General features: G+C 33.3%; 5 protein-coding genes and 1 long non-coding RNA gene across 6 annotated transcripts; 4 read left to right on the top strand and 2 right to left on the bottom strand.

Annotated features, from left to right (window-relative positions):
* Positions 1–525: 525 nt before the first annotated feature.
* LOC122598562 (probable ascorbate-specific transmembrane electron transporter 1) lies at positions 526–2,298 on the top strand. The gene is made up of 4 exons (XM_043771155.1): positions 526–972; positions 1,103–1,151; positions 1,679–1,878; positions 1,966–2,298. The coding sequence occupies exons 1-4, from the start codon at positions 841–843 to the stop codon at positions 2,227–2,229; spliced, it is 645 nt and encodes a 214-aa protein (XP_043627090.1). The 5' UTR covers positions 526–840; the 3' UTR covers positions 2,230–2,298.
* A 673-nt stretch (positions 2,299–2,971) lies between these two features.
* LOC122597310 (probable ascorbate-specific transmembrane electron transporter 1) lies at positions 2,972–4,378 on the top strand. Its single transcript, XM_043769919.1, has 4 exons — positions 2,972–3,130; positions 3,372–3,420; positions 3,839–4,038; positions 4,115–4,378. Exons 1-4 carry the CDS (start codon positions 2,972–2,974, stop codon positions 4,376–4,378), a joined length of 672 nt encoding a protein of 223 aa, XP_043625854.1.
* A 334-nt stretch (positions 4,379–4,712) lies between these two features.
* On the bottom strand, positions 4,713–7,903 carry LOC122596348 (protein OBERON 3-like). Its single transcript, XM_043768911.1, has 2 exons — positions 6,092–7,903; positions 4,713–5,400 (listed from the first exon to the last, which is right to left on the bottom strand). Exons 1-2 carry the CDS (start codon positions 7,749–7,751, stop codon positions 4,880–4,882), a joined length of 2,181 nt encoding a protein of 726 aa, XP_043624846.1. The 5' UTR covers positions 7,752–7,903; the 3' UTR covers positions 4,713–4,879.
* A 1,533-nt stretch (positions 7,904–9,436) lies between these two features.
* Positions 9,437–10,960, top strand: LOC122598608. Its single transcript, XR_006323664.1, has 3 exons — positions 9,437–9,719; positions 9,810–9,853; positions 10,272–10,960. It is a non-coding gene; the product is annotated as an uncharacterized LOC122598608 (long non-coding RNA).
* A 1,107-nt stretch (positions 10,961–12,067) lies between these two features.
* On the bottom strand, positions 12,068–13,529 carry LOC122598408 (pelargonidin 3-O-(6-caffeoylglucoside) 5-O-(6-O-malonylglucoside) 4'''-malonyltransferase-like). The gene has a single exon (XM_043771006.1). It carries the CDS (start codon positions 13,527–13,529, stop codon positions 12,189–12,191), a length of 1,341 nt encoding a protein of 446 aa, XP_043626941.1. The 3' UTR covers positions 12,068–12,188.
* A 4,948-nt stretch (positions 13,530–18,477) lies between these two features.
* LOC122598224 (receptor protein kinase TMK1) lies at positions 18,478–21,716 on the top strand. The gene is made up of 2 exons (XM_043770827.1): positions 18,478–20,803; positions 21,196–21,716. Exons 1-2 carry the CDS (start codon positions 18,478–18,480, stop codon positions 21,714–21,716), a joined length of 2,847 nt encoding a protein of 948 aa, XP_043626762.1.
* Positions 21,717–22,758: the final 1,042 nt, after the last annotated feature.

Here is a 22,758-nt window from a genome sequence, read left to right as displayed (position 1 = left end):
ATTGTGAGATCAAAGGTCGTGGTCAGGAGAAGAACAATGTGTCCGTCTTCACTTGTTGACACATTTTGGATGGATCATATGTGTTTGATTTGTTCAGAATAATATATCGGGGATTTGGGGAGTAGTTTATGCTGGGGAGTTTTTCCTAGATATATTTCTTCTATGGATGAACCTATTTATAAATACAAACTTTATAAGACATGGCTGGATCTATATCATTAAAAATCTTTTGAAATGTAAATCTTTTCATAAGATACCTTACAAAAGTGAGTAATTTTGTGATGACAATATTTTTAGAGCAAGAGTAATTCTATGTTAAAAGTTTTTATTTATAACTTTTGAATCTGTTGTCCATGTCAAGGCTGATCCATCATTTACGATTTGTTTTTCAATGGTTTGTTATCAACTTTGAATATCATGTCACAATACAACCATTGATCACACGTCTTCTTCTATCAACCAATGCATGTAAGATAAAAAGCTTGTAATTCCTAAATTTAACAAACACTAACATTTCATCTTGTTTCAAAAGATCGTGACTTTACTACATAAAAACACAATCCCTATAAAACAAAACTTCCAACAATCTGTCTTTCATTGTATACACCAAATCTTTAACTTTAGCTGTTTTCACAGGTTTTCCCAAAACCTACCTTTCGTTGGTGTCTTGTTTTCTTTCGTAATGTCTATTTCTGATAGATGAAAGCAAGAAACCATTTTGCAATTCCTAAGTCTATACATGTGTCATGTGTGTGTGTTTTAAGTCTTAATTTCTAAGGCTAATTACGATTAAAAACATATATCGGTTGTGTGATATCGAGTGGTCTTTCTGGTTATCAAATGGCGACGATGATGGTCACCATGTTCACACATTTGTTAGTAATATCAATAATTAGCCTTGTTCTGTATTGGCTTATAAACTTTCGGGAAGGCTTTGCTTTGACATCACCGGTGAAGATGAAAATTTTTAATGTAAGTTTTATAAGACGAGTTTGATGTTACTTTTTGGAGTCCAAACTAATTTATGTGTTTATGATTATGAATGTTGAATAGTGTGTTTTTGTTCTCTTTTGACTAATTTTTTGTTCTTTTTAATTTGTAGTTGCATCCACTTCTCATGGTACTTGGATTCATTATTTTTTCAGGGGAAGGTATGAATGAATTATAGTTACAACTTACAACTTACTTATAGTAACCCAGAGGTTCTCCCATGTTAGCCTTGATGATCGTTTACTCTTTTTTAGTAACCTAAAACAATGAGTTTAATCTCATTGCGCAACATGTTTTAGAAGTTACTAAAGGTATGTCAATGAGCATAGAACAAAAGTTTTGTCATTTGATATGCGATTTACAGAGTTCTTCTCAAAGGTACACTTTGTTTCGTCGTCTTCTAATGATCTTACGTTACACGTGTGTTTGCGTTGCCCAACCAAAAATCATTTGTTAAGCAGATTAGCTTTTACTCATAACATAAGCCATAAGGGAGGTGATATATACATAACAATATTTGGCGTTACCCAAGTAGTATACAACTCTGTATGCATAAACTAGTCATGTATATGATTAAGTTGCATTGTGTACCAATCACTTCCAATAACATAAAGTCATCTAAATTACATTCTAGCCAAAAATTCTCATGACTGCATACAAGCTAAAACATACTGTTATCTTGAATCAGCTATGATCATATACAAAGCAATCCCTGCACGAAGACAAGCACTCAAAGTCATGCACCTAATATTACATTTGATAGCTCTCGGCTCTGGAATATTTGGCGTTTATACAGTCTTCAAGTTCCATAATGAACTCAATATTCCACATATGTACACTTTACATTCCTGGATCGGCTTATCTACCATATCCTTATTTGGGCTTCAGGTAAATCTTCCTATACTTACAATGCCAAAAACCTATAGGTATCTACTTATGTGTTTGGATGTACTAACACAACTTTACAAATACCAGTGGCTATTGGGATTTGCCACATTTTTGTTCCCGGGTGCTGAGTCCACAACACGGGCAAAAATCGCTCCATGGCATATTTTCTTTGGTGTAGTTATATTTCTCATGGCGATTGTGACTGCAGAGACTGGATTAACAGAAAAGTTCATATTTCTAAAGTTGAAGCTCGGTCAAGAAGCACTCGTTGTCAACTTTATAGGAATTTTAATACTACTTTACGGGATATTTGTTGGCCTTACTGTTGCCCTTCCTCTAAGAAGGAAATAGAAATGTTGTTACTACTTTCAGGTTTTCGATTTGTTGAAACAAATGTAATAGGATTGATTTATTTGATATAGATGCATGAGCCGAGGTTCAATCTTTGAATCATAAGAAACATTGCTCAATCTCTAGTCTCTACATTATGCTTTTACAAATAAATACATTAAAACCAACCATTCATATTAAAAGATCAACTTCAAAGAAGCATACTTACAATTATGGTAGTAACCTCATGGACTTAGATATAACCTGACATTTCTTTCAAGTTTGTAGTTACTTCCCAAATTTTATACCCAGTACATCCTAACATGAAAAAGAAGTGGCAAGTAAAGGGGTAGATGGATTAGGTTTTCCGTTTTCGCTGTCTAGGTTATCTAGGGGATGGTGAGTTTTTTTGACTCGGGTATCCCATGACCATTTTTGACCATTTCCGTCTATGGAGGTTTTGAACCTAAGAACTCTCGTGAGGGGAAAATGTAAACAAAAACTGGATGCCTAGCACTAGGCCTCCTTGTTGATGGATTGGAAAAGAATTGACATGCCACTATAATATTGAGCAAGAAAAGTAATGATATATATAAATTTATGTAATATACTTATCTAAATATAGTTATATAGTTATATTTAGTATGTAGTATTTACTACCAATAAATATGATTCAACCAACATCTTGTATATACATGTGTTCTTAAGACTTGTTTTCCCTGGCCAATTACAATTCACAAATCTCTCAGTTTGAATTTCTGTAATGGCAAATGATCGTTTGAGGTATCAGATGTCGGCATTGCCAGTGACCATATTCGCGCATTTGCTAGTCGTATCCATTGCTACACTTGTGCTGTATTGGCTTGTCAAGTTAAGGGAAGGCTTTGCTTTCAAATCAACTTTGGCGATCAAGATTTTCAATGTAAGTTTTAACATTAAATTCATCTTTACCATCAAACTAGGTACTAGTAATAGTCTGTATCTAGGAGAAGGAAATGTGTCTAATGATTACATCATATGTTTTTGTTTACAACTGGAAAATGATTTAATTGATGTTCGCTATAGATTTCTCAGAGTTTAAATGAGTTGTGTTTGAGGCGCCGGCTTTGATTAGTTTTCTGTTGCACTGGTTTATTTCGGTTTTTTGTTGTTTTGATTTGCAGTTGCATCCACTTCTTACCATACTTGGATTCATTATTTTTGCAGGGGAAGGTAAGAATTACAGTAGAACATAAAACTACTGCCATATCTAAACTTGTTAAAGTGATTCAAACATAGTTGTAGAGCACAAAGGCATGAGTAATTTCATCTTAAATTTTGACCAAAATGATTGACTATTTTCCCTTATTTATTATTTTAATTTTTTGAAACGCAAAGAATGCGACATGTTTGTCTCTACTCTCAAGTGAGACTTAACCCAGAAACTCTTGGGTCGCAGATCTACCCAATACTGCAGACCAACGGAGTTTTGGTAAAATGGTTGACTACTAGACCAACAGTTATCATGTTTATTCCAAGATAGACCATTTCTTTCCTTTTTAAAAGGGACACGACCCTCAACCTCGTCATGTTTGAGTTCTATCAAATTTTTAGTACCTTATGAGCTAATTATATCAAAAATATGAATCAGCAATTATCACATACAAGGCTATCCCTGTCAAAAGGAAAGCGCTTAAACTGATTCACTTAATACTGCATTCGATTGCACTTGCTACTGGAATATTGGGAGTTTATGCAGTCTTCAAGTTTCACAATGAACTCTCCTACCCACATATGTGCACCTTACATTCCTGGATTGGCTTGTCTACCATTTGCTTATTCGGCCTTCAGGTAAATCTCTTTCAACGCTTTCATCTGCCAATGTTTTTATAATATCATATGTACTAATACAACTTCACAAATCTAGTTTCTATTGGGATTCGTCACATTTTTGTTCCCTGGTGCTCAGCCAGCAGCACGGGCAAAATTCGCTCCATGGCATGTTTTCTTTGGTGTAGTCATATTTTTCATGGCAATAGTGACTGCTGAAACAGGATTATCAGAGAAATTCATCTTTCAAAACTTGCAACATGGTCAAGAAGCGCTCATGGTCAACTTTATAGGAATACTGATACTGCTTTTCGGAATATTTGTTGGTCTTACTTCTGTCCTTTCTATAAGTATAAAATAGTTTTCTTTCAAGAAATGTTTAACAGATCCAACTTGAATAATGTGTTTGCTTTAGTTTGAATTTTGGACATGGTTCCTTTATATATATCAGAGGTTTATCTGACCAAAGTTGGTTCATTGTTTATCTTAGTAGGCCACAAAAGAAACCCTGTTCAATGTCAATGACAATTGTCAACAGATTCGATCCCTGTCACGCCTAATGGGGAGGTGGGATGTAGATAGTCTTACCTATATCCCCGGGTATATGAGTTCTGGCCAGAGTGTGTGAAAACTAACAATGTGTGTGGGTCTCTGTGTGTTCGTGCTTGTATGCGGGAATATGTGGATGAATGGTATATGTCAAAAAACAATACAAACCTTGCTCAATCTATGAATAATGTTTATAAAAGCTTTCACAAGTTAAAAGTAAGAAAAACTGAACTGGGAATGCAAGAAACTAGAATAGAAAAAAGAAACCACTACTCAATCTTCATATCTGAACGAACATACGATAAAGTACTAATTAAACCCACTGTTTCTTAGTATTCTCCATTCTCTGTAGCAAACCAGCAATCTCTGATTGCATTCTCATCTTCATCTTGTGATACTCGATATGAGCATTTTCCAAAACCTTAAATTCCTCGACTTTCTGTTTCTTGCGTTCCTCTGACTCACTCAGACATAACTTGGCGATCTTTGTTGCATACTCTTCATCTAATTTCTCAAGATTTATCCTGATCATCTGTTTATATCCATCCGCTTCTTTTCTTGCTTCATCGGCTTTGTTTTGGTACATACTTGCTTCAGCCTCTTTTATCCTCACAAGACTATCCACACTGTCAAACCCAGCTACTTTGGATGACTTTACTGACCACTCATCCTCGATCTTCAAGCTATTATCATTGATCATTGGAGGTTTTATATCGTTTTGAAGAGGTAATGTTCCAGAGTTGTAAAAAGATGTTGGTGTGGGATTAGCTCTTGATAGTGGAACAACAGTTGACTGTAAAACGGACGTGGGGAATTCAGATATGCCATCTGTGTCTATACATCATAAAAAAAAACTCAGTTTGTATATGCCTGATTTATGAAGAAGGAAACATATAATTTAAGCCTTCTAATCATGCATGCAAATGTTATGAGATGCAAAGAAAATACTTTATAGGAAGATTAAGATATGCAAGCAATATACTAATACATATACAATGTTAGCTAATACATATAACCATAATGTTGACTATTGGGCCAATCCGGGTTGATCCATACATACTTTATGTTCATCTTTGTTAAACATAAATAATATGTCACTACAATTACAAAAGCAATATATAACAGTCCAAATCCAAATTTTTAAATAGAAGCTATTTAGGATGTTGTATGATACTATGATGAAGCTTAAAAATTAACTTAGGGCAACTTTTTACCCATTTGACATCTTCAACCCATTTGACCCTTTTATAAAATTTTTTGAAATGACCCATATTAAATAAAACTCAATCCACATCAAACAGTTCATAAGTAAATGAGTTGAAACTGTTGTCGGTGAAATTATAAATCGTCAATAAACAGGCTCAGACTTTGCAATAAGTTTCATTCAGGGTAAATTGGCATAAATTTGTTGCCATTGTTTGCCTAAAATCTTTTTAACCTGTGTCATAATACCAGCTACAAAAGATATGAACAGAAGCAATGCCCATGAAATAACTAGAGATATAGAAAAGACAAAAAGACTTACAGTTGAAAAACTGAAGGATGAAAAGGCATACATCTGAAGGAGACATCACTTTGTTATCAAGTTTAGATATCATCTCACCAACCTTTAAGTGAAGCTCCTTTCCTTTAAAATCCGAACTCCCCCTAAATATTTTCCAAACGCAATCAAGCTCTTTCCTTAGTGTCTCTAAGCTCCATTGATCTGCACAAGACTTAAAAACATCCTTAATAAAACCAAACATCTCAGAAGCATGCCCACAACTCATACAATGAAACTGAATCTCAGTCGTCCCCGCCGGTCCCTTCAAGCTCTTGCCAGGTTTTATTAAATTCTTCTGGAGCCCACAAACCGCGTGACACCAATGAGAACACACGTCACACCCGACCCAACTGCAAGTATTGTATGCACAATCAAAGTTTTGACACACTGGGCACATACACCCACTGCAAAATCCTTTTGTTGTTGAACAAATCTTGCATTCACAGTCTTCAACAGGTAATACTCTCTTGCAGGTCACATTCTTACACCTCTCATATAAGAAAATCTCGACTAATTCCTTCGTTGGAAGGCGGTTTTGGACAGATAAGAAACTATCTAGACTTGTTCTTATAGAAACTAATATCTCAAGTTGGTTTTTATTAGCTTTTGAAAGATTTTCACTAGTAAGATCCAATCGTCTTTCTAGCCTAAGCTGCAGTCTCACCAATTCATCTTTCAGAGCAGGAACTGTTATGAGTTTCTTCAAGTACTCCTTGGTGGATACAATTGTTTCGTCGGTAACTTCTTCAATTCTCTGAGCCATGATAGTAATAGACTCCGAGGCAACTTCTTGAAGAATTTTATCAGGTCTAGTTGACAACCGTGGTCTTTGAACCGAACCACCTGACTGACCATCCATCCCTGTCCTTGCCACCAACTCAGATGGAAAAAACGACAAACTATTATCCGAATTCACACGACCACTTTGCACCAATGCAACACTACTATCACCAACAGGCCTAAACCGGCTATGAACCGACCCATTAGTTCCCTCCCCTGCATTCCAAATCTCATGATTCTCCGTTGAATTCCGGGTCATCGAGCAACTAGGGTTATGTGAAAACTGATGGGAATATGAATACGACATAGAACCACCAGAAAAATCATTGGAAAAAGTAGTTTGTGTGTTATTACTATTTGATCTACCTAAACTCCTACTAGGCTTTAAACTAACTGAATGAGAATTTCCATCATCATTATCTCGAAACCGAGCCCCATTCGAAGCCGATAAAGACAGTGAAACATCAGGCAAAGATAAAGATAAATCTAGTGTTTGTGTTTCATTATCTAACTTAGGCCTTTTTTCACTACTATTCATTTCATCATCATTTTCAATCTCTCTTTTTGATGATCCTCCTGATAATTGCATAAAATCTCTTTCCACAACAAATCTTTTTTCATCTAAATTTTTACCATCTTTTTCAACATTTTTACCATCATCAAAAGTAACTAACTTTCCCTTTTCAAGATTTTTACCATCATCAAAATTACTTAAAATTAAGGAATTTGAATCACTACCCTTTTCAAAAGATGCAATTTTTCCAGCTGGGTTGACTTTATCTTCATCAGAAACCAAGTCTTGTTCCTTGGATTGGTTGACTTCACCTCCAGAAAAACCATCACTGTGTGTGTGTTTTAACATGATAAATGATTCTGCAAATTAAGGGGATATAGTGATAAAGATGTTAACTTTCTGAAGATAGATGGATTATAGATACAAGAAATTGTAAGTAGATATGAATATGAACAAGAAAATTTTGTTCTTCATAAAGTGTTTGTTGCCCCTTGAATTCTTTGTTCTTTTTTGTACAACGGCTTATTAATAATTAAGAGAATTTTTTAATATTCTTTTTCTTTTCTAAAAGTAGTGTAAGTTTTGACTTTAGTAATAGAAAAATATTTGATGGTAATATATATATTTACGCGTTTTTGTACCGATGCTATTACTAAAATGTAATAACATTACATATTTAAGATGCTTGATATTTACTAGCTTAGCTAATATATAATTCTTAGACACATAATAACAAATATAACATCAAAGCCTTTTATTTATATTTTATGCATTTGTTGTGGTCCTTGTGGATTACAAAATCAATCAATTTCATTAGGTGGACATATGGAAGTTGGTCTTTGAATGTTTTGACATGGTCAAACAAGGTATTTTGTGGATATTTAGTTATTATCTACTTATTTTTATATATAAAGATGATATTTTAAAGTTCAAAAAAGAAAAATTCTACTTATTTTCAAAATATTCCTATTTGTTAAAGTTATATGTATAGATGAATATTGTATATGGAAAACGAATAAAAAGGTATAACATCTATGCACACATTTTCATATTAAGAGAATATAATAGTTTTTTTAAATTGAACGGTCAGTCGATATTCCATGTCAAATGATATCTTATCATAAACCGGTGAAGCTCTGTACATACTCTGATTATGAGAAATTGACCATGAGTCATTATATATTTATATATGATTCAGAGAAAAAGTCACAAACTTGTGACTTTAGTGTCATACCCAAGACCTGTATGGAAATGTTTAGTGATGGTTTTAAAGTTGTTAGTAATATTTAACTAGATATATTAGAAGCTATGTTTATTTTATAAAAAGGTTTATGTATTCTTTTAATATGTAACATTATGCATCTAAGATATGCTAAAACTACAAAAGAAAGTATATATTTAGTGATCGAGGGCTTTGGACAGTTGCAACTTATATTATACGGAATATAATTTGACCCTTGTAATTCTTCTATTTATATTTTTAACGAACGGATTATCATATGACCAAACTATTCAATATGGAGTTTAAGTTAGTTGATTTTTCAACTTATGGTTTCTTTGGTTTTTCTATTTATTGTTTTTTTTGCTTTTTTTAATTTTTTTTTTTGGGAGTAATAAGAAGTAAATGTGTGAGAACCCACTGGTCTCATGTACTATTTTGGTAACTAGAGTGCACACCTCATATAACTCATGTCCGATTCACACACATGGATCACAAGATATTGCATTTGGCAAGACTTAAACCTATAACTTGAAGTTGTCATTTGTGGACCCATGTGCTCACATGATAACGGAATGTTGATACGATCAATTGGTCCTGTGAGTATTGAGTATGAAATTAATCAATTGCCCTTATTTTTATAAAATTGGCTTCTTAATAAAATTGGTGTCTAACATCTATACTCCTTATTAAAAAATAGCACCCCTGTTGAAATTACACATGCGGAAATGTCGAAATTGCCCCTCATCACAACACACCGATGAAATAATACAGCCCACCCTAAAAAGAATTCATACACAAATCAGCATATACACGATCGTCCGGGTGATTCCGATCCTTCTCATTGTCATTAGAATTCACACACAAATGAGCATATTCTGATCCTGCGTCGTGCCTTCATCAATCTTTCTCTTGATTACGATCAATTATATTTGTATCATGACATAACATAAAGATCAACAAAAGATCTGAATAAGATTTATAGGAAAAAAGATCGGATATGGGCGTGGTGATGGCACCGAAGATGGGGTGGTGATCGCGCTGCAGATCGGAATCTCGGATATGGAGTGGTGATGGCGCTGCAAATCAGGCTTACGGTAATGTATCTATTATAATCAAATCTCCTAATATGTCCACTATATTATCAATTAATTATTGTTTTATCTGTATTTGTATGATAATCACAGAGACGAGTAAACAGAAGAGACCATCATAAAAAAAGAAAAAAATGGTCTGTATATATATTTTTGTATATATATATAGTAGGTTGATTTATTTATTTTCTTTTATAGAATTGTAATTTTATTATAAATTCTTTGGAATTAGTTTGGTTGCCTTCTACGTACATTGCTTAGAAAAAGAATGTTTCATCATGCACGCAACGTGTTTGATTAAGTGACTCAAAGAGTTTGGAATTTTGATTGTTTTAATGCTTTTTATGTGGGTGTAAGCTGCCAACCTTCCCAACCCGTCAATAATTATTAATCAAGAAACTATAAACAGTGGTGGCGTTCGAATCATAAGTAATGTCACCCACAAAAAAAAAGCATCAAGACAATATTGACAGGCTTTTTCTATTTCGATCTTCATATAATTCTTTTTTTGTCGATTGTCGCTCACAATTGTTGTGTGTTTTATTTTTCTTCCAGCAGCATCACTGTTTTTACGCTGCTTTAAACTGGGAAGTATGGAAAGAAGCTCCTATACATATGGATGGATATATCCATGGAGGAAATAATCCATGAAGAACGACTCTTCAACACTGGTGGATATCAAAAAGGTGCCTTTTCAATTCATTTTGGTCAACGGGGAGTAAATTTTGTAAATCATTTGACAAGTGATCGATGTTAAGGGATGGAATACGGAGAAAGTTTTTTATTCTTGCGGTTATTAAGGTTCGTTCATCATCATAATTATCATTAATCGCCTGAATGTTTCGAGTTTTGGATTCTTGAGGTTTACTAACATTAATCCGCATCTTTGGTACATTTTAAGATCGTGCTTACTGTTGGAACCACTAAATATGCATCATGGGATAGGTAATTAAAGTTGATTATACTAAATATTTTAATTTTCTAATTTATAACCATGAAACTCTTGATTTTATATTGTTGTTGCATACAAATGTAGAACGTTGGTGAAGTGTGAAACAGAACATTGCGGTTTGCAATTATAAACGCCTTCTGACAAAGGCATAGGAGTGACACTCTTTTACTTAACATTTTTCTGTAAATACTTTGTCATTTTTGTTTTAATAGATTTCTACGAAATTCTGAATGCCCAACAATGCAAATGATTCAATCGTGATGTTCATTTGTGATTGCTTATTTTTTCTCTAGACCAAGTTTTGAGATTTTAATTAATAATATTTAAGAAATGGTGGGACTTTTTTACAAGTTTAGCCCATGTCCTTGACTTTCTTTGTTTTAAGAAATGAGAAAGAAGATAAAGTTAGAGCAATTTATGAGATCATGATTGTATCATTACACAGATTGCATATTGAAATATGAACTTATAGTGGTGGTGGTTGCATCATTTTTTCAAATACCTGTTTGCTAAATGACCATTTATTCAAATTTCATATCATTGCAAGTTTCTCAAAGGTCATTTTTTGCTTGATATTCTTACTTTTATGCCTTGGGACTTAAGTGATTATCGTTCTCTTCCTTTTGTTATAACGACATGAGAAGCTTGTACCATGGTATCCGCCGCAACGCGCGGGTACCATGCTAGCAATAAAGAAACCAATTAGGTAATTAAGAAACGGTTTCCATACCCTTGCAAGGGAACTGGTTCTTTGTAAAAATGGAATCTCTATTGGTTTGATATTATTTAGTGGGGATAAGTATCCTGGAATGTAACAAACTTTGAACGAATGTCTATAATAGGAAATAACTAAAGTTTTGTGTATTGTATGTAAATAACTTTAAAAAATGTTTATTGTATGTAAAAAAACATACGTGATAACCATATAGAGGTGTCACTTGTCTGATTTTAATTGGTTGAATACATTTTCTTACATACAATAAACATTATTTTCGAGTTGTTTACATACAATACACACAACTTTAGTTATTTCCTACTATAGACATTTGTTCAAAGTTTGTTACATTACATATTTAGTGTCCTATACTTTTTAATGAAAAACCCTTTGGTAAAAACCGGTTGCAAAACCCATTTTTAAAATTCTCTTAAAATCGGTCTCTTTTATTTATTTTTGTGGTAGTGAATATATTTCTTTATTGGACCATAAGCCTAATTGTTTTTATCTAGATTAAATTAATACTATTAATTTTTAATTTTATTGAAACAACGTTTTTTTGTGTGTTTGATTAATCGGAAACTGTATTATACACAACAATATATATTACATGTGTGTAATAGTAAAGATATATATAGTACATTCTTGTTTTATAAATATAAAACATGGTTGATTTTCACAAGATTAATCAAAATTAATTCGATAAATATCTGGTTATAAAGACATCTTTATTACATACCGACACAAAAACAGTCGGAGCCACAAAAGAAAAATCGTATAATGATCATACCACAAATGAGCCTAATTAAATTGCATAGGCCATAATATCGGGATCTTGTTCTAATTGGGACATGCGATTTTCATCTAAATGAACCCATGCTTCTATCCCCTCACCACCCTCTTGATCATAGTCCATCATGGTCACTAAATTTTGGCCCGGAAACTTTCCTGGGCTTCTCCAAATCGGCTTACCCAAACCAAAATCAGCTCCATAGAATGAGAATCTGCACCAAGAAGTAAAGTAGTATATCTCCTTATTGCTAGAATCTTGGCTATTCTCCATTAAGCGCTTAGACAAAAGCTCATATTTTGTGTCACCGTGTGTCATTAATCCGGCACAAATATTATCTATATCTTTGATTGACTCGTGCAAGAGCTTAACGAAACCTTGAAGATCAACGACATTGTCTCTTTCATTGGGATTAATATGCACAATTGCAAAAGTAACAAAGTTGCCAAATGAGTTATCGGCTAATTTAGGGACTACTTTATTCCTCATGTTAACTACTTGGTATGCATATGCGATCTTTGATTGTCCATTTGCTTTATCTATGCCTACCAAGGCCTTCCATAACAATGCTACAATAATTTGTACTTTTGATGGCCTATTATTGTCATCAATCATGTTTATTTTTTCTCTTATTTTAGATATAGCATTTCTTGTGAATATAAATTTTTGTACTTGATTTTTCATTCCAATTCTTGACCTTGGAACTCTTGGGCTATTATCAATTAGACCTCTTTTTGGAAAAAGTTGGGCCAAACTAAAATCAGGATAATATTTTCTTTTTTCTAATTCTACTTCATTATTGACTCCTATTTGTAGGCTTTTTGTTCTAGCGGACCAATTATTAATAAATATACACATTGTAGACATATCAGAAATCTTATGTGAAAAAGACATACCAATAACAACACCACCACATTCGAACTTTGTAACCTTAACAGAAACCATAGGATCATCTATTTCACCAGCCTCACCGAAATCACACGGGTGCAAATCTTGTAGCATATCGAGTTTCAAGTCCCATGCTAGCCCTAAAAATTCCGAGAGTCTGAAATTTGCTTTGGCTTGGACATATAGAGCACCTTGATCACTACAATTGACTAAGGAAGCATTCCGAATGTATCTACCAGAAAATGGGTAAAAATCGGTTAAGGTTTTTGATAACGAAATCTCTAAATTATGACTAAAGATGTCGAAATGTTTATTATCATTTTGTGATGATGCAGTGTAGTAGAGGATGAGATTTGTGTTGATGTTAGCTACTTGTTCATCAAAGACAGAGATGTTATAGCGACGAAGAGTGGATGGAGTTGGTTTTGAAGGTTTTACAAGCTTTGAGGCATAGTTTTTTATCTCCATTTTGTGTGTGTTCAATTATTGTCTTTAAACTTTAAAGCTTTATTTATACTAATGAAACTAACACATTTACAGATGGATCACATTTGGGATTATTATTCATATAAAATACCATCTTTTCAACAATTACAATAGTGTACATATTTGACTAATTCAACTCATACGGTTTAAAGCACGATGGACCTCCCAAAAGACCAAAAGTCTTTACAACAAGCGACCAATCTAAGTAGTGATATTTATTACACCCCGATTGACTATAATTGAATGTAATTGTAGTTATTTATATTTTGCATTAAGTATTTTGTTGAACATTAAAGAATGAAACTGATTTGGTAAATAAATGAATTAGAAACGAGTTAATGGTGAGGTTATAATACCATATTCCATCGCGAAATGGTTCATTAGATGATGCGTGAGAAAAAATTCGTAAAAATGACAATAGAAGAGTCAACAGTACTGTAATGTTTTGGTCATAACTTGTTCATATAAACCTCGTTTTCGATGAGTAACCAACTACGTACTACTTTTGGGAGATGTTTTATAAGTTTGATATATAATGGCAAAATAATAATATGTAACCTTTTTATGAAATTATTCCTCGTTAGAAACTCCCTAAAACAGACTAATTGAATCACCAGAAACACTTTGATTACAACACGTCCAACAACTCTTTAAAAACTGAAATTTCAAATATTTCTTGAAAGGAGTACATTACCTCCTTGTGACAATGTATTATGTCATTCTCTAATATGTAATTTAATCATCTATACTAATCGCTAATAAAGTAATAATGATACGATAAGTGCTGACATCTAGAATATATTTTATTTCATGAATATCAACAGAATGCTTTTTGGATAAACTTTCATTCACACCCATATTTGCTAGGATGGTATAAGAGGGAAACAAATATTATTTTCCGGATTCTACACTTTATTTAATTATTTATTTATTTATTTAAACAAATATTAAGTCCACATGACGTAATACTTTATTTATTTATTTTTAACGGCAAAGTACTATAAATAGACAAAGTGGCATCTAGCAAAACGCTAGACACCAAAACATTACAAATACAAAATACAGTGTGTAGGAATTGCGAAACTATTTATATTTCTATTCTATGTTTGTGTTTCCCTTTCACCAAAACTATTTATATTGCCAATGGGGTTGGTGGCCCATTGGTAAGGTCTTTGACCTTGGGGGTAACCACCTGGGTTCGAGTTCCACTTCCCACATTTGTTGGGGTGAATTAATAGGGATGTTTCGAGAGTCATGTGTTTCATCCCAAGCATGCTTGTAATTTATGACTTGGAGTAGATTAGAATACCGTTCTTAAAAAAAAAAAACTTTCACATAATTATAAGTCTCTTCTAAAGTAAATTGAGATTAAGGCTGAGGTTGAGGCTTGTACATATTTATAATTTTATTATGTTAATATAGATGGAACTTAAAAAAAAAGGGTTCTCTTTTCAATTTCTCATACCTCCAATAATTCCAGATAAAATATATAACATAGCGTAAATTTTGAGGACTAATCTGTATATAACTTGAAATTTATAATCTAGCCCCTCCAGATGATACATATGATAAATTTGGCCCTCAATAAATGTGTTCAATTTACCTCAGCATTGTATATAAAGGTGATGATCTATGCACCACAAATTTTTAATCGTACACTACAAAATATGCTTTAAGCTTTTGTACAATATAACCAAGTAATGCATGTCTGATAATTTACGGATAAAAAATGATGGTGTATAATGTATAGATCACCATCCATCATATAACACTCATTATGTTCAAAACAAAAATTATATAAAAAAAATGATAATTCTCATTAAGCATTTACTTTTTCATATTATGACCACAACTATGTCTATAGTCATGATATCAACTCTTTGTTATATTAATCTTACTCATGTCATGTTCGTCATGGGGTTTAGACATAAGGTGAACAAAGTGATGATATGTGCACCACCAATTTTTAACCATACAAAATAGAATATGTTTTAAACTATTGTACAATACAATCATGTAATGCATGTTTTGTGATGTACGGATAAAAAATGGTGATGTATAGTGTATAGATCATCATCCATTATATAAATCTTATTATGTTCAAAACAAAAATTATATAAAAAAATGATAAAATTTTCATATAATGACCACAACTATGTCTACAGTTATGATATCAACTGTGATACGTACTTGTTATATTAATCTTACTCATGTCATGTTCGTCATGGGGCTTAGATATAAGGTGAAATGGACGATCGCATAAAGTCGGATATTTTAAGGGCCATGATATTGAAATATATTATATGTATTGAAAATATATATGTATATTATGTTATATACAGTATCGATACATTTAATATTTACTTACAAGCATTCTGATTGGATGATTAAGACGTTACGTACACACACTATATTGGTTTTAGGTTGATGGGTCAAATTCGTTGTTCCTAGCCTAACGCCTTTTTCTTTCGGTTCGTCCTAAACCCAAAGTTCCTTAGAACCGCCCCGACCTATTGTTCTAGATGGTTTTCGATCGTATGCATTTCTAAATGTAATAAACTGGGTCATGAGGGTTTCTCCTATCCATACGAAATTACCCATCTCGCTTGAATAATTGTTTCTTAAACACCATCATACATCGTGGTTTTATTTTGGTCCTATTAACCAAGAGCTACCCGGTTTGTGTACCATTTTAAAATAACCAACCCATTTTTGGTCCTCATTGATTGATATAATAACCAATATAAGAGAAGGTAAATTATAGATAATTTGTAAGCACCCATGGTACGTAGTTCTTATTAAATTAAATGGTAGATTGAAATAAATAAAAAATTACTCAAAATAAGTAATGCAACTACAAAAGACAAAAATACATGTATAGTGAGTGTTATTCTTTGATGCTATGAATCGCTTAATTATAGTAAAAGGTTTCGCACCTCAAGATAACCGGTGAGTTATTAACGATCCGTTTCCAGGAGTCTTACAAGTGGTATTAGAGTCTTTAAGTTTTAATCCAGAAGGTTATAGTTTGTAGGCGATAGACAACGTTGGTTTAAGGTCATGTTACGTGATTCTTTCACGAATTTACGAAACCATTATGGTGACCTCTTTTGGTGTTTACAAACACTTTCAGGTTTATTATCAAAACACAAGACCTATCACAACCACATTAAACGTCCAACAAAAAACCCAATCAAACTCATTGAGTAGCTTTCACCAAATATTCATGCCAATTCAACCCAAAACTTTTTAAATTTCTAATGTGATCTCGGAGAGAATTCCTAAAATGTGCTTATTTTCTAAAAGATGGTTATATATATATATATATATATATGCTTATTTACATAAATGTTTCCAAGTCAATGCTTTTCAATTAAATAAAAAATACTGACACGTTCTCTCTCCTATTTTTTTTCCCTTTTATTTCTTACCTTCTAACTATTTGACAAAACACATTTACATTACATATTATATAATAAAATGAAAACGTAATCTTTACAATGCAATGGCCATGCTTCAATTGTAGTTGCTTTTCATATATATTGAACTCTTCCTTTCTCTCTTTTTTTAAAGAGGTTTATGTACCAATGTACCATTATACTACATAGCAAAACATACATCACTAAGCAATACCATTAACATTAATAATGTACTAGATAGCAAAACATACATAAGTAATTAAGCAATCTAACTATCAGCAAATCTAGGTTGCGAGTTTGGACAATTTCTCATATTATGATCGTTACACTTACAAATTCTGTATTTACGCAGTTCCTCTGGGTAACGTTGATCCATCTTATTTCTTATTCGACTTCGACGCTTTCGCCCGCAACCAATATGCATTTTTGAGTCATCACCTTGAAGCTTCCAACCTGGATCATTTCAATACTCGACATGGGGGAGAGGAGTAAAATCATAAGCATATTGACTTCTAAATGTTAAAATGGAATAGATTTCGTTAACAAGTGTGAGGGGATTATATATCTTTTCTATTTCAGCAAACAGAAATTGCATGAGAGCAAGGCAACCTATGGGTACCGCATGTGCATTTTTGTTCATAATAATGCACAATTTGAACATTTCCTCCACGCCCATTTACTTTTCTTGATGTAATATAAGAAATTAGCAAGGATAATTGGTTTTGATAAAAGAAAAAAAATGAAAGAAACTTAAAGTGTGTTTACGTTGATTTTGTTCTTGTTGATATTATTAAAAACTTTGTTTGGTAAGCTGGTTGCAGTTTTATTTATTTTGTTCAATATTATTAATGACGCTTTGGTGAAATTTAAGTTTTAGGATGATTTGTTATATGAATTTAGAGTAAAACTAATCAATAGAGATAAAAGAAAAATAAGGTCGGTTGTAGTAGGAGTTCTTAAATCTCGTCCAAAAGTGTTCCAAGCTCGTCCCTTTTCAAAGCAATAACTTGCATTGTAAAATATGGCCCGTTTTGGGAATTCTTTCGTATTCTCGTGAAATTATAGCTAACCCTATTAATCTTATAGGATTAATGTATAAGTTACATACAAAGTGTTTAAATTAACATCATAAGTTTTACATATTAATTATGAGATTTTTAGTAAACATGTGTAATCACTTTAATATGTTTGAAATTTTCTTTAAAGTATATCTAAAGATTTGTTTTCTTTTTTATAGAAAAGAAATTAAAAAAAAAAATGAAACATGAAAATGATGCAACTAAAAAGACACAAATATTACTTCCACTTGTATCTTTCATATAGATGCATTCTGTTTCATATCTTTCAATATTATCGCCATAAAATGCTTCCTCATACAACAATAACAATGTCATCATCTCCATCATCATATATATGAACCCTAAAAATCACTCTCAATTTCACCAATTTCTTCATCTTTTTTCTCCAAAATAATCCAAATAATTTAATAATTATATTTTTCTACACAAAACATGAAAAGCCCACATTTTGTTTTTTCAAATATCAATATTATTATCATCATTTTCATCACTCTTTCTTCTTCTTCACTCATTAACATTGCTCACTCACAAGAATCAAATGATGCTGACGTAATGCATGCCTTAAAAGACAATCTTGACTCACTGAGTTCACTGGATTGGTCTGACCCGAATCCATGCAACTGGGATCAAATCAAATGCTCCGACCAAAACACAAACCGGGTCATAGCTATTCAAGTCGGTAACAAAAATCTATCTGGGTCATTACCAAATTCATTAAATTTATTAACTCAACTTCAAATTCTTGAATTCCAACATAACCAACTCACTGGGTCATTACCGAGTTTATCCGGGTTGACTCAGCTTGAAACTGTTTTGTTGAATAACAATAATTTTACATCAATCCCACCTGATTTCTTTGATGGTTTGTCTTCATTGCAAAAAGTTTATTTAGATTACAATGACTTTAATTCATGGGTTATTCCTGATAGTTTAGAATATGCAACAAAGTTGCAAACTTTTTCAGCTACTAGTACTAATTTAACAGGAAAGATTCCGGATTTTTTCGGGGTTGGGGAGACGGTTTCCGGGCTAGTTACATTAAGGTTAGCTTCAAATAATCTTGAAGGGGGTTTGCCCGATTCGTTTTCGGGCTCTTTGATACAGAGTTTATGGTTAAATGGGCAAAAGGGTGGTAGTAAGTTAAATGGTAGTATTAGTGTTTTGCAAAATATGACACAATTGACTGAAGTTTGGCTTCATGGAAACATGTTTTCTGGCCCATTGCCTGATTTTTCGGGTTTGAATCAGTTGCAGAATTTAAGTTTAAGAGATAATAGTTTGACAGGTCCTGTGCCAGCTTCTTTAGTAGGTTTAAAGTCGTTAAAAGTTGTTAACTTGACTAAAAATATGCTGCAAGGACCAATGCCTAAGTTTGATGATAATGTAGTTGTAGATATGGTTGGAATTGATAGTTTTTGTTTGCAAGATCCGGGTGTTGAATGCGATTCTCGTGTTAAGGTGTTGCTTGCAGTAGCAGAATCTTTAGGTTACCCTCAAGCTTTTGCTAAAAATTGGAAAGGAAACGATCCGTGTAATTCGTGGTTAGGGATAACGTGTTCAGTTAATGGGAGTCTTGTAGTTGTTAATTTTAGGAAAATGAGCCTAACTGGTACTATTTCGGCGAATTTTTCTTTGATTAGGTCTCTGCAAAAGTTGATTCTTGCAGATAATTATTTAACTGGGGTTATACCTGATGAACTTAAAGACTTGCCTAATCTTGTGGAAATCGATGTTTCAAACAATCAACTTTATGGTAAAGTTCCAATCTTTGGGGAACATGTTAAGGTAGAAAGTAAAGGGAATCCCAATATCGGAAAGGATGGTCCGAGTGTAACACCGGTTTTACCATTTGATGGTACACCTGGAGGTGATAGTCAAACACCCGATGGTGTTCGTGGTGGAGGTAGTTCACACAATGGGGTGGTTGGATACATTATAGGCGGTATTTGTGCAATTTTGTTACTCGGGTTGCTAGCTTTTTGTCTGTACAGAGTGAGGAAGAAACATACTACTGGCCCAGATAATCCGAGGGCACTGGTGATACATCCTCATCACTCGGAGTCTGATGCTGATGGCATAAAGATTACAGTTGCTGATCAAGGTACAAATAATGGATCCAGGGAACTAAACAGTCACTCAAGTAGTGGACCTAGTGACATTCATACAATTGAAGCAGGTAACATGGTAATATCGATCCAAGTTCTTAAAAACGTGACAAATAATTTCAGCCAGAATAACATACTTGGTAGAGGCGGGTATGGAACCGTTTACAAAGGAGAATTACATGATGGAACTAAAATTGCAGTAAAAAGAATGGAATCAGGTGCGATTACAGAACAAGGATTATATAATTTTCAGTCTGAGATTTCAGTCCTTACAAAGGTTCGACATAGACATTTGGTTGCACTTTTAGGATATTGTTTAGATGGAAATGAGAGGCTACTTGTTTTTGAATATATGCCACAAGGTACACTTAGTAGGTTTTTGTTTAATTGGGAAAAGGAAAATTTGAAGCCTCTTGAATGGACTAAAAGATTAACAATTGCTTTGGATGTTGCTAGAGGTGTTGAGTATTTACATGGTTTAGCACAACAAAGTTTTATTCATAGAGATCTTAAACCGTCTAATATTCTTCTTGACGATGATATGCGGGCTAAAGTTGCAGACTTTGGCCTTGTTCGGCTCGCACCAGATGGTAAAGCTTCACTTGTCACAAGATTGGCTGGAACTTTTGGCTATCTTGCACCTGAATATGCAGGTAATTGTATTTCCATAGATTTATCGAGTGTATAGATGTTTATGTTATTAATTGATTATCTGATTTAAGTCAATGATTAGTTATCTGGGAGGTGTTTGGGATTGCATGTTAGAATGGTACTAATGATTTCCCATATCATATACTCTTTAGATAATTAAATTGCTTTTGAAGTAAAGTAAGTAGATTTATATTAGTGCAACAGAACTAATCATTATAGGTTAAAATTACTTTTCTACCTCTCATTTTTACCTTAATTTTTAAAAATTTCCCATGCAACAGAACTAATCATTATGTAATTCTCTTGATAGATTATCACCTACTCAGTTTCAATATGCACAAACACCCTCTTGGATTATGTATAACATATGCCTTGTGAACTTTTGACTTTTCAGTGACGGGTCGAGTGACTACGAAGGTTGATGTGTACAGTTTCGGGGTGATCCTGATGGAGTTGATCACAGGCAGACAAGCCCTGGAAACAAGCCAACCTGAGGACAGTGTTCATCTTGTCCAATGGTTTCAGAAAATGTACATAAACAAGGAGACCTTTATTAATGAAGCAATAGACTCGTGGCTTGACCTTGACGAAGAAGGTAAAGCGAGTCTGACCACTGTGGCTGAGCTAGCTGGTCATTGCTGTGCTCGTGAACCATACCAGAGACCCGACATGAGCCATGCAGTCAACGTGCTCTCATCTCTAGCTGAGCTTTGGAAGCCATCTGAACCGGACCCTGATGACATATATGGGATTGACCTTGATACACCATTGCCTCAGGTGGTCAAAAAGTGGAAAGCAATGGAGGGGATGAGCGGGTTTGACCATTCTGGGTTCACTGAAACCTCACAATCGAGCATGAATTCTCCTTCGCCATATGGGTTCAGTAAGTCCTTAACAGCAGAGGATGCACGGTGAGGTGATTCATTAGACTAGAGATTGGTTTGGTTTGTTCATTCTTTCTGAAGTTTATTTAGGGCTCTGCCTTTATTTAATTTTTTTTTAATAATTAGAAGATGGTTTTATAGTATATTCAGTAGTATTTTTAGGCAGCTTCAAATTTTTCCTAGTTTATTTTTTTCCCTTACTGGAACGTATTTGAAAACACATATTGATGGTGAATTTGGAAAAATGGTGTGATAAGTTACTTTTTTCTTCTTCGTTATACGTAGGGATATGCAAAACTCGCTCTAAACCAAGGGACCTCTCGCAGAGTCGCAGGCCACCTATGTTTATGTTGGTTTTCAGTTCTCATATCTAGATATTACTTTTATAAGTTGATAGATGCGGGGGCCTTAAGAACAGATACACGATTGTTTGGTGCGTATGTGTGTCTAAGGGCTAGAATGTCATAAGATAAATTTAGGTTTAGCGTTAAATATGTACATGTTTTGGTTACTTTGGTGTCAACTTAATGGATCAAGTCAACCTTTTAGTGGTTATGTTTCAAGTCAAGTTATTGGAATGATGGTTCAAGTGAACCTTCAGGTACATGGAAATGGGTCAAAACCAATAATGGGATTAAGTTATATGTTGGTTAAACTTGCATCGTGTTTTGGTTACTTTGGGCAATTGGTAATGTAGCTGCAATATTTGTCTTTTGAATTGAATGTAATTTAGTTGATGTGTTTGACAACCACCAGTTTTTGGTAATGTAATTGATGTATTTTATGCTTTTTCAGGTTTTGTAAATGGTTATCAATAAACCCTTATAAAGGTATTGAAATTAAGTTTAAGCATATTTTTCATTCTCATAATACCCTTCATATTTACTTTATATTTTACACATCATATTCCTAACTACCGAAATTACCCTTACAAAAAAATTAAACCCACAAAAATAAACCGATCTTTGATACCAATTTAATTAACATTGATCTTTCTATATGGTTTTAAAACAATCGACATAATCTCATAATCTATATTTTGACACATTATGCAACCAATGTATTCTATCATA

The sequence above is a fragment of the Erigeron canadensis genome, chromosome 4, assembly GCF_010389155.1.
Source record: "Erigeron canadensis isolate Cc75 chromosome 4, C_canadensis_v1, whole genome shotgun sequence".
Taxonomy (NCBI): domain Eukaryota; kingdom Viridiplantae; phylum Streptophyta; class Magnoliopsida; order Asterales; family Asteraceae; genus Erigeron; species Erigeron canadensis.
This window is presented reverse-complemented; position numbering and strand designations above follow the sequence as displayed.